This window comes from Oncorhynchus masou, chromosome 16 (assembly GCF_036934945.1).
Source record: "Oncorhynchus masou masou isolate Uvic2021 chromosome 16, UVic_Omas_1.1, whole genome shotgun sequence".
In the NCBI taxonomy this organism is placed as follows: domain Eukaryota; kingdom Metazoa; phylum Chordata; class Actinopteri; order Salmoniformes; family Salmonidae; genus Oncorhynchus; species Oncorhynchus masou.
In genome coordinates, this window is record NC_088227.1 from 44,189,760 (window position 1) to 44,202,643 (window position 12,884).

At 44.9% G+C, this 12,884-nt stretch overlaps 1 protein-coding gene across 1 annotated transcript in view; it reads left to right on the forward strand.

Annotated features, from left to right (window-relative positions):
* si:dkey-71h2.2 (low density lipoprotein receptor adapter protein 1) overlaps positions 1-10,858 on the forward strand; it is a 137,053-nt gene extending 126,195 nt beyond the window's left edge. The window contains exons 9-11 of the mRNA XM_064990511.1: positions 9,583-9,611; positions 9,943-10,007; positions 10,826-10,858. Coding sequence (XP_064846583.1) covers positions 9,583-9,611; positions 9,943-10,007; positions 10,826-10,858 — 127 coding nt within the window. The remainder of the gene's footprint in view (positions 1-9,582; positions 9,612-9,942; positions 10,008-10,825) is intronic.
* Positions 10,859-12,884: the final 2,026 nt, after the last annotated feature.

Consider the following 12,884-nt stretch of genomic DNA (forward strand, 5'->3'; position numbering starts at 1 on the left):
TGTCAGTGCGTAATCAGGAGTGTATGATGCCAGAAGTACTTGTGTCAGTGCGTAATCAGGAGTGTATGATGCCAGAAATCCTTGTGTCAGTGCGTAATCAGGAGTGTATGATGCCAGATATCCTTGTGTCAGTGTGTAATCAGGAGTGTATGATGCCAGATATCCTTGTATCACTGCGTAATCAGGAGAGTATGATGCCAGAAATCCTTGTGTCAGTGCGTAATCAGGAGTGTATGATGCCAGATATCCTTGTGTCACTGCGTAATCAGGAGTGTATGATGCCAGAAATCCTTGTCAGTGCGTAATCAGGAGTGTATGATGCCAGATATCCTTGTGTCACTGCGTAATCAGGAGTGTATGATGCCAGAAATCCTTGTGTCAGTGCGTAATCAGGAGTGTATGATGCCAGAAGTCCTTGTGTCAGTGCGTAATCAGGAGTGTATGATGCCTGAAATCCTTGTGTCAGTGCGTAATCAGGTGTGTATGATGCCAGATATCCTTGTGTCACTGCGTAATCAGGAGTGTATGATGCCAGATATCCTTGTGTCACTGCGTAATCAGGAGTGTATGATGCCAGAAATCCTTGTGTCAGTGCGTAATCAGGAGTGTATGATGCCAGATATCCTTGTGTCAGTGCGTAATCAGGAGTGTATGATGCCAGATATCCTTGTGTCACTGCGTAATCAGGAGTGTATGATGCCAGAAATCCTTGTGTCAGTGCGTAATCAGGAGTGTATGATGCCAGAAGTCCTTGTGTCAGTGCGTAATCAGGAGTGTATGATGCCAGAAATCCTTGTGTCAGTGCGTAATCAGGAGTGTATGATGCCAGAAATCCTTGTGTCAGTGCGTAATCAGGAGTGTATGATGCCAGATATCCTTGTGTCAGTGCGTAATCAGGAGTGTATGATGCCAGAAATCCTTGTGTCAGTGCGTAATCAGGAGTGTATGATGCCAGATATCCTTGTGTCAGTGCGTAATCAGGAGTGTATGATGCCAGAAATCCTTTATAGGAGACAGACCTCATGAGGGGTTGTTAAGGCTAATGGGGCAGCAGATCTCGTCTTTTATAGGAGACATAAGTCTCTCACAAAACAGCAGATCAGAAGTACTGCTCGAGGCGCTGTCAGAAGTACTGCTAGAGGGGCTTTTGAAGACGACAATCAATCACAATGCCTCGTGGGTAATAGAGGCAGGGACGGTTTCTTTCTTTCTTCCTGTTTGTTTTCCTTTTATTTTGGGCCCCCGGATTGATCCAACCAGGCCAGAAGCGTTTGTAGAATGATTCCCGAGATGATAGTATAGAAATAGAATCGATAGAACCTGACTTGAATTTCTATGATTACAGTATAGATGGGAGTTGGTGTCCAATCTCTATAGTCACACTGAGGTTTGGGTGTGTGTGTGTGTGTGTGTGTGTGTGTGTGTGTGTGTGTGTGTGTGTGTGTGTGTGTGTGTGTGTTATTATATCATTAATGGGTTATGTTTTAAATGCTCATTAAGATGAGGTAAATGGGTAAATTTTCATGTTTAAAAAAAAGAAAAGTTAAAAAACAAGCTGTTTACTACCCTGCCCCTCGTGCTCAGTCCCCTCCTCAACACCGGGACACCTCAGGGGTACGTGCTCAGTACCCTCCTGTACTCCCTGTTCACTCATGACTGCACGGCAAAGGCACGAGTCCAACACCATCATTAAGTTTGCTGATGACACTAAAGTGGTTTGGCCTGATCACCGACAACGATGAGACAGCCTACAGTGAGAAGGTCAGAGACCTGGCCATGTGATGCAAGGACAACATCCTTTCCCTCAACGTGATCAAGACAAAGGAGATGATTGTGGACTACAGGAAAATGAGGACCGAGCACAACCCCATTCTCATCGACGGGGCTGCAGTGGAGCAGGTTGAGAGCTTCAAGTTCCTTGGTGTCCACATGACCAACAAACTATCATGGTTCAAGCACACCAAGACAGTCGTGAAGAGGGCACAACAAAACCTAAAAAAAAACACGACAAGCGGTACTGGAAGGCGCCAAGTCGAGGTCCAAGAGGATTCTAAACAACTTCTACTGAAAGTCTAATCAAATGGCTTCCCAGACTATTTACACTCTGTTATTATCTATAGTCACTTTAATAACTCCACCTACATGTACATATTACCTCAATTACCCCAACACTGGTGCCCCCATACATTGACTCTGTACCAGTACCCCCTGTATATAGCCTCCACATTGACTGTACCGGTACCCACTGTATATAGCCTCCACATTGACTCTGTACCCAGTACCCCCTGTATATAGCCTCCACATTGACTCTGTACCGTTACCCCCTGTATATAGCCTCCACATTGACTCTGTACCGGTACACCCTGTATATAGCCTCCACATTAACTCTGTACCGGTACCCCCTGTATATAGCCTCCACATTGACTCTGTACCGTTACCCCCTGTATATAGCCTCCACATTGACTCTGTACCGTAATACCCTGTATATAGCCTCCACATTGACTCTGTACCGTAATACCCTGTATATAGCCTCCACATTGACTCTGTACCGTAACACCCTGTATATAGCCCCGCTATATACAGGCTCAGACAAAGGCAGAGACAATAAGAAGACACAGTGATATAGAGGCCTAAAGGCAGAGACAATAAGAAGACACAGTGATATAGAGGCCTAAAGGCTGAGACAATAAGAAGACACAGTGATATAGAGGCCTAAATGCAGAGACAATAAGAAGACACAGTGATATATACTGTAGGCCTAAAGGCAGAGACAATAAGAAGACACAGTGATATAGACTGTAGGCCTAAAGGCTGAGACAATAAGAAGACACAGTGATATATACTGTAGACCTAAAGGCAGAGACAATAAGAAGACACAGTGATATATACTGTAGGCCTAAAGGCAGAGACAATAAGAAGACACAGTGATATAGACTGTAGGCCTAAAGGCAGAGACAATAAGAAGACACAGTGATATAGAGGCCTAAAGGCAGAGACAATAAGAAGACACAGTGATATAGAGGCCTTAAGGCTAAGACAATAAGAAGACACAGTGATATAGAGGCCTAAAGGCAGAGACAATAAGAAGACACAGTGATATAGAGGCCTAAAGGCAGAGACAATAAGAAGACACAGTGATATACTGTAGGCCTAAAGGCAGAGACAATAAGAAGACACAGTGATATAGAGGCCTAAAGGCAGAGACAATAAGAAGACACAGTGATATAGAGGCCTAAAGGCTGAGACAATAAGAAGACACAGTGATATAGAGGCCTAAAGGCAGAGACAATAAGAAGACACAGTGATATAGAGGCCTAAAGGCAGAGACAATAAGAAGACACAGTGATATAGAGGCCTAAAGGCAGAGACAATAAGAAGACACAGTGATATATACTGTAGGCCTAAAGGCAGAGACAATAAGAAGACACAGTGATATATAGAGGCCTAAAGGCTGAGACAATAAGAAGACACAGTGATATATACTGTAGGCCTAAAGCCAGAGACAATAAGAAGACACAGTGATATATAGAGGCCTAAAGGCTGAGACAATAAGAAGACACAGTGATATAGAGGCCTAAAGGCAGAGACAATAAGAAGACACAGTGATATATACTGTAGGCCTAAAGGCAGAGACAATAAGAAGACACAGTGATATAGAGGCCTAAAGGCTGAGACAATAAGAAGACACAGTGATATAGAGGCCTAAAGGCAGAGACAATAAGAAGACAGTGATATAGACTGTAGACCTAAAGGCAGAGACAATAAGAAGACACAGTGATATAGACTGTAGGCCTAAAGGCAGAGACAATAAGAAGACACAGTGATATAGACTGTAGGCCTAAAGGCAGAGACCATAAGAAGACACAGTGATATAGAGGCTTAAAGGCAGAGACAATAAGAAGACACAGTGATATAGAGGCCTAAATGCAGAGACAATAAGAAGACACAGTGATATATACTGTAGGCCTAAAGGCAGAGACAATAAGAAGACACAGTGATATAGAGGCTTAAAGGCAGAGACAATAAGAAGACACAGTGATATATACTGTAGGCCTAAAGGCAGAGACAATAAGAAGACACAGTGATATAGACTGTAGACCTAAAGGCTGAGACAATAAGAAGACACAGTGATATAGACTGTAGACCTAAAGGCTGAGACAATAAGAAGACACAGTGATATATACTGTAGACCTAAAGGCAGAGACAATAAGAAGACACAGTGATATAGAGGCCTAAAGGCTGAGACAATAAGAAGACACAGTGATATAGAGGCCTAAAGGCAGAGACAATAAGAAGACACAGTGATATAGAGGCTTAAAGGCAGAGACAATAAGAAGACACAGTGATATATACTGTAGACCTAAAGGCAGAGACAATAAGAAGACACAGTGATATAGAGGCCTAAAGGCTGAGACAATAAGAAGACACAGTGATATAGAGGCCTAAAGGCAGAGACAATAAGAAGACACAGTGATATATACTGTAGGCCTAAAGGCAGAGACAATAAGAAGACACAGTGATATAGAGGCCTAAAGGCAGAGACAATAAGAAGACACAGTGATATATACTGTAGACCTAAAGGCAGAGACAATAAGAAGACACAGTGATATATACTGTAGGCCTAAAGGCAGAGACAATAAGAAGACACAGTGATATATACTGTAGGCCTAAAGGCAGAGACAATAAGAAGACACAGTGATATAGAGGCCTAAAGGCAGAGACAATAAGAAGACACAGTGATATATACTGTAGGCCTAAAGGCAGAGACAATAAGAAGACACAGTGATATAGAGGCCTAAAGGCAGAGACAATAAGAAGACACAGTGATATATACTGTAGACCTAAAGGCAGAGACAATAAGAAGACACAGTGATATATACTGTAGGCCTAAAGGCAGAGACAATAAGAAGACACAGTGATATATACTGTAGGCCTAAAGGCTGAGACAATAAGAAGACACAGTGATATATACTGTAGACCTAAAGGCAGAGACAATAAGAAGACACAGTGATATAGAGGCCTAAAGGCAGAGACAATAAGAAGACACAGTGATATATACTGTAGACCTAAAGGCTGAGACAATAAGAAGACACAGTGATATAGAGGCCTAAAGGCAGAGACAATAAGAAGACACAGTGATATATACTGTAGACCTAAAGGCAGAGACAATAAGAAGACACAGTGATATAGAGGCCTAAAGGCAGAGACAATAAGAAGACACAGTGATATATACTGTAGACCTAAAGGCTGAGACAATAAGAAGACACAGTGATATAGAGGCCTAAAGGCAGAGACAATAAGAAGACACAGTGATATAGAGGCCTAAAGGCAGAGACAATAAGAAGACACAGTGATATATACTGTAGGCCTAAAGGCAGAGACAATAAGAAGACACAGTGATATAGAGGCCTAAAGGCAGAGACAATAAGAAGACACAGTGATATAGAGGCCTAAAGGCAGAGACAATAAGAAGACACAGTGATATATACTGTAGGCCAAAAGGCTGAGACAATAAGAAAACACAGTGGCAGAATAAATCCAACCACAACTTTGTTTCAACACAAAACCGGAGAGCAACACCTGTCTGGTGAAGTCCACAAAGCATATTGCATGAAACAGAACGTTATATGACCTACAGCATGGGTCAAACAGGTTAATGTTTCCCACATGTTTCCCACAACTAAACTATTGATCTAGAACCACAGAGAGTTACCTCACGTTGCAGAGAAAACAGGTGCTGCCTCCACTATTCCAGCAACATTTCAACTTCAACATTTCAACATCATCTTTTCAGTTATGCTCAGTCTAATACGATGACAACTAAAAGATACCAAAAACAATTTAGTCCAATCAACGTAAGCTCAGTATGATGTAGCTGTCCATGGGTCTGATTTGTGTGTGTGTGTTTAACATATTGAACTTTCATCCTCTCAGGCCAGGGGCGTAATGTATTCATTTATGTTTGCATCAAAATCAATATTATAATCATTGGCCATTGCAGAGAATTTAGTAAAACCACAAGTCCAAGCTAATTTAGGAAAGGGACCGTTTCAGCTAGCTAGCCACCGGAGGACAATAACAAAACGAGATGCAATAATAAAAATAAAAAAACCTGTCAATGACATTTTGCTTTTGATGTGATGTGATGGGTGTGAAGCCAAATCCAAACTGGCTTCCCTTTACACTTTTTGTTGTTGTTGTGTGTGTGCGCGCCAGGACCATTCACAGCTGAGCTCGCTCAGTTTAGCTCAATGCTGATTGGTCGCTGGCTTCCCCTACATGCAATACTTAGGCGGCAACAATGTCATATACCTTTTAACCTTTTAACTTCTAACCAGACAGAATCAGATAGATGGGCTACATGTGCAGAGACAGAGGGGGGCTGTTTCCCTCGGATGCTTTCTCCGTTGAGATGAGTTCAACCTCTTGCGAATCGAAGGAAAATTATGACACACAAAATATACATTATTTTTTTTATTTTTTGGGAGGAGGGGTTTTGGTAATTTTTGGTGGGGGGGAAGCCTGGCTTCCCGTCGTTGGGCTTAAAATAAACTATCCCCGACCCTGCTAACGAGCCTTAAAACTAACTAGCCCCGACCCTGCTAACGAACCTTAAAACTAACTAGCCCCGGCCCTGCTAACGAACCTTAAAACTAATGAGCCCCGACCCTGCTAACGAACCTTAAAACTAATGAGCCCCGACCCTGCTAACGAACCTTAAAACTAACTAGCCCCGACCCTGCTAACGAACCTTAAAACTAACTAGCCCCGACCCTGCTAACGAACCTTAAAACTAACGAGCCCCGACCCTGCTAACGAACCTTAAAACTAACTATCCCCGACCCTGCTTACTAACCTTAAAACTAACGAGCCCCGACCCTGCTTACTAACCTTAAAACTAACTAGCCCCGACCCTGCTAACGAACCTTAAAACTAACTATCCCCGACCCTGCTAACGAACCTTAAAACTAACGAGCCCCGACCCTGCTTACTAACCTTAAAACTAACTAGCCCCGACCCTGCTAACGAACCTTAAAACTAACTATCCCCGACCCTGCTAACGAACCTTAAAACTAACGAGCCCCGACCCTGCTAACGAACCTTAAAACTAACGAGCCCCGACCCTGCTTACTAACCTTAAAACTAACTATCCCCGACCCTGCTAACGAACCTTAAAACTAACGAGCCCCGACCCTGCTTACTAACCTTAAAACTAACTAGCCCCGACCCTGCTAACGAACCTTAAAACTAACTATCCCCGACCCTGCTAACGAACCTTAAAACTAACGAGCCCCGACCCTGCTAACGAACCTTAAAACTAACGAGCCCCGACCCTGCTTACTAACCTTAAAACTAACTAGCCCCAACCCTGCTAACGAACCTTAAAACTAACTAGCCCTGACCCTGCTAACGAGCCTTAAAACTAACTAGCCCTGATCCTGCTTACTAACCTTAAAACTAACTAGCCCCGACCCTGCTTACTAACCTTAAAACTAACTAGCCCTGACCCTGCTAACTAGTCTTTAAACTAACTAGCCCTGACCCTGCTAACTAGTCTTTAAAATAACTAGCCCTGACCCTGCGAACTAGTCTTAAAACTAACCAGCCCTGACCCTGTTAACTAACCTTTAAACTAACTATCTCTGACCCTCTAACTAACCTTAAAACTAACTAGCCCTGATCCTGCTAACTAGTCTTTAAACTAACTAGACCTGATCCTGCTAACTAGTCTTTAAACTATTGATTTATTTATTTGCACCAAAGAAAACAAGTGACAAACAAAACAAACATAACAGATAAAAACAAATTAAAACATAATAACAGTGTGCAGGTTGGGAGCCCAAGGATATGAAAACCCCCACCACAAAGAAACTATATACAAGTACAACAATTAAAACACTTTGTTAAAACATATAACAAAAACTACTAATTATAAATGTATAAATTAATTGATGAGTAATTTTGAGAAAGAAAACTATTTGTTTTGTTTATGTGTGTGTGTGTGTGTGTGTGTGAAAGAACCCATCAGGCTGACCTCCAGTCTCCATGGAGATTACTGAGTAGTTGGGTTCATCAAGCTGACCCCCAGTCTTCATGGAGATTACTGAGTAGTTGGGTTCATCAAGCTGATCCCCAGTCTTCATGGAGATTACTGAGTAGTTTGATTCATCAGGCTGACCTCCAGTCTTCATGGACATTACTGAGTAGTTTGGTTCATCAGGTTGACCACCAGTCTCCATGAAGATTACTGAGTAGTTTGGTTCATCAGGTTGACCACCAGTCTCCATGAAGATTACTGAGTAGTTTGGGTCATCAGGTTGACCACCAGTCTCCATGAAGATTACTGAGTAGTTGGGTTCATCAAGCTGACCTCAGTCTTCATGGAGATTATTGAGAAGTTGGGTTCATCAAGCTGACCTCAAGTCTTCATGGAGATTACTGAGTAGTTGGGTTCATCAAGCTGACCCCCAGTCTTCATGTGTTAGATTACTGAGTAGTTGGGTTCATCAGGCTGACCCCCAGTCTTCATGGAGGAGATTAGTGAGTAGTTGGGTTCATCAGGCTGACCTCCAGTCTTCATGGAGGAGATTAGTGAGTAGTTTGGTTCATCAGGCTGACCTCCAGTCTTCATGTGTTAGATTACTGAGTAGTTGGGTTCATCAGGCTGACCTCCAGTCTTCATGTGTTAGATTACTGAGTAGTTTGGTTCATCAGGCTGACCTCCAGTCTTCATGGAGGAGATTAGTGAGTAGTTGGGTTCATCAGGCTGACCCCCAGTCTTCATGGAGGAGATTAGTGAGTAGTTTGGTTCATCAGGCTGACCTCCAGTCTTCATGGAGGAGATTAGTGAGTCGTTTGGTTCATCAGGCTGACCCCCAGTCTTCATGGAGGAGATTAGTGAGTAGTTTGGTTCATCAGGCTGACCCCCAGTCTTCATGGAGGAGATTAGTGAGTAGTTTGGTTCATCAGGCTGACCTCCAGTCTTCATGGAGGAGATTAGTGAGTCGTTTGGTTCATCAGGCTGACCTCCAGTCTTCATGGATCAGATTACTGAGTAGTTTGGTTCATCAGGCTGACCCCCAGTCTTCATGGAGGAGATTAGTGAGTAGTTGGGTTCATCAGGCTGACCTCCAGTCTTCATGGAGGAGATTAGTGAGTCGTTTGGTTCATCAGGCTGACCTCCAGTCTTCATGGATCAGATTACTGAGTAGTTTGGTTCATCAGGCTGACCCCCAGTCTTCATGGAGGAGATTAGTGAGTAGTTGGGTTCATCAGGCTGACCTCCAGTCTTCTCTTAAAGTTATTGGGGGAGTATGGGAACACAGGTGCAAATGGAGTCAGGTAATTAGAGGTGGCTAGTCTTGCAAATGTATTCTGTATGATGAGTAATTTGTGTAGGTAGGAGGCAACTAACTAGCCCTGTACATGCTAACTAGTCTTCAAACGAACTAGCCCAGAATACATGCGTGGCTGCGTGGCTGCGTGGCTGCGTGGCTGCGTGTGTGTGTGTGTGTGTGTGTGTGTGTGTGTGTGATTGTTTCATCTATAAGGTGTGTTTTGTCTCTTCAACCCGACATGCAGCAACATGGAGGTAGAAGAGACGGACACTGGTAAGTGAGGTGAGATCATTAGAATGTTTATTATACAATGAACACAATTATGCAATTATATATATTCTATTATACATGAACATGTGTGTATGTACAGTAGTGTTTTGATTTCATCAGTCAGCACTGTGTCTGTCTCTGTCTGTCTGTCTGTCTGTCTGTCTGTCTGTCTGTCTGTCTGTCTGTCTGTCTGTCTGTCTGTCTGTCTGTCTGTCTGTCTGTCTGTCTGTCTGTCTGTCTGTCTGTCTGTCTGTCTGTCTGTTTCTGTGTGTGTGTCTATATCAGTTGGACTCAAACTATTGTGATTCCCTATCTTTTCTGTGTGTCCAGACAGGCAGTGAACCTCTACAGACAGCACTCTCTACCTTTGTCTCCTTTCATCTCCCTTCCTCCTCCCCTGTCCTCTCCTCTCCCCCCCTTTCTCCTCTCCCTTCCTTTCTCCTCTCCCCTCCCCTCCTTTCTCCCCTCCTTTCTCCCCTCCTTTCTCCTCTCCCCCCCTTTCTCCTCTCCTCTCCCCTCCTTTCTCCTCTCCTCTCCCCTCCCCTCCTTTCTCCCCTCCTTTCTCCTCTCCCCCTTTCTCCTCTCCTCTCCCCTCCTTTCTCCTCTCCCTTCCTTTCTCCTCTCCCTTCCTTTCTCCTCTCCCCCCGTTTCTCCTCTCCCCTCCTTTCTCCTCTCCCCTCCTTTCTCCTCTCCCCTCCTTTCTCCTCTCCTCTCCCCTCCTCTCCTGCTCCTCTACTCTTCCTATCCCCTTCCTTGTCCCTTCTCCTCTCCTCCCCTTTTGTCATTGTCATTCCATCGCTCAAATGCACTCTCCTTTATTTTCACATTTATTCTCTCCTTCTTTCAACATCTTTGTTCCCTGCAACCTTTTTTCCCCAATGTATCATGTATATTCTGGCTTACTCATATGAACCCCCACCTCGCTTTTTCCGTTCTCTCTCTCTCTCTCACTTCTCCCACTCTCTCTCTGTCTCTCTCTCTCTTTCTCTGTCTCTCTTTCTCTGTCTCTCTTTCTCTGTCTCTCTTTCTCTGTCTCTCTCTCTCTTTCTCTGTCTCTCTCTCTCTCTCTCTCTCTCTCTGTCTCTCTCTCTCTCCCTTCTCTCTCTCTCTCTCTCTCTCTCTCTGTCTCTCTCTCTCTCCCTTCTCTCTCTCTCTCTCTCTATCTCTCACCCCTCTCCCACTCCCCCCCCCTCCCCTCTCTCCCCTCCCCCTCCCAGCCTGGCAGTGTCCAGTTCCGGACAGCAGTCTAAGGATGCAGCTCTGAACCCCCTAGATGAAGACACCACCCCCCTAGAGGAAGACACCACCCCCCCTAGAGGAAGACACCACCCCCCTAGAGGAAGACACCACCCCCTAGAGGAAGACACCACCCCCCTAGAGGAAGACACCACCCCCTAGAGGAAGACACCACCCCCTAGAGGAAGACACCACCCCCCTAGAGGAAGACACCACCCCCTAGAGGAAGACACCACCCCCTAGAGGAAGACACCACCCCCTAGAGGAAGACACCACCCCCTAGAGGAAGACACCACCCCCTAGAGGAAGACACCACCCCCTAGAGGAAGACACCACCCCCTAGAGGAAGACACCACCCCCTAGAGGAAGACACCACCCCCTAGAGGAAGACACCACCCCCTAGAGGAAGACACCACCCCCTAGAGGAAGACACCACCCCCTAGAGGAAGACACCACCCCCCTAGAGGAAGACACCACCCCCTAGATGAAGACACCACCCCCTAGAGGAAGACACCACCCCCTAGAGGAAGACACCACCCCCTAGAGGAAGACACCACCCCCTAGAGGAAGACACCACCCCCTAGAGGAAGACACCACCCCTCTAGAGAAAGACACCACCACCACCCCCTAGAGGAAGACACCACCCCCTAAAGGAAGACACCACCACCACCACCACCCTTAGAGGAAGACAACCCCCCCCCAGAGGAAGACCCCACCACCCCCTAGAGGAAGACCCCACCACCCCCTAGAGGAAGACCATCCTCTCATTATATAGGGAAAGTAGTGCACTATGTAGGGAATAGGGCTCTGGTCTAAAGTAGTGCACTATATAGGGAATGGGGATCTGGTTCAAAGCAGTGTACTATATAGGGAATAGGGCTCTGGTCTAAAGTAGTGCACTATATAGGGAATAGGGCTCTGGTCTAAAATAGTGCACTATATAGGGAATAGGGCTCTGGTCTAAAATAGTGCACCATATAGGGAATAGGGCTCTGGTCTAAAATAGTGCACTATATAGGGAATATATAGGGAATAGGTCCCTGGTCTAAAGTAGTGCACTTTATAGGGAATAGGGTTCTGGTCTAAAGTAGTGCACTATATAGGGAATAGGGCTCTGGTCTAAAATAGTGCACCATATAGGGAATAGGGCTCTGGTCTAAAGTACTGCACTATATAGGGAATAGGGCCCTGGTCTAAAGTAGTGCACTATATAGGGAATAGGTCCCTGGTCTAAAGTAGTGCACTTTATAGGGAATAGGGTTCTGGTCTAAAGTAGTGCACAATATAGGGAATAGGTCCCTGGTCTAAAATAGTGCACTATATAGGGAATAGGGCACTGGTCTAAAGTAGTGCACTATATAGGGAATAAGGCTCTGGTCTAAAGTAGTGCACTATATAGGGAATAGGGCCCTGGTCTAAGGTAGTGCACTATATAGGGAATAAGGCTCTGGTCTAAAGTACTGCACTATATAGGGAATAGGGCCCTGGTCTAAAGAAGTGCACTATATAGGGAATAAGGCTCTGGTCTAAAGTACTGCACTATATAGGGAGTAGGGATCTGGTTCAAAGTAGTGCATTATATAAGGAATAGTGTGCCATTTGGGACATACATCCCCAGTCTCATGCTTTTGTCGATGCTGATCAAAAACATGATATACACCATCTCTGTGCTTTATGTCTTTGGGATGGACCTGGGCCTTGACTGACTACATATCACTTCTTAACTCAATGACCTTCAACAACTGGGGATGTTGCAATTCTCTCAGAAACTAAAGGAAGCTTTTCCAATCCATCACTGCTTTTGTACGAGCTGTTGAAACGGGAAAGAGACAGTGAGCAATGTGGATGGAACAATTACTGGTACGAACACCACTAGGGATGGACTGGAACAACTGGGAGTGGACTGGGATCACTAGGGGCGGACTGGGATCACTAGGGGCGGACTGGGATCACTAGGGGCGAACTGGGACCACCAGGGATGGACTGGGACCACTAGGGGCGGAATGGGATCACTAGGGGCGGACTGGGACAACTAGGGGC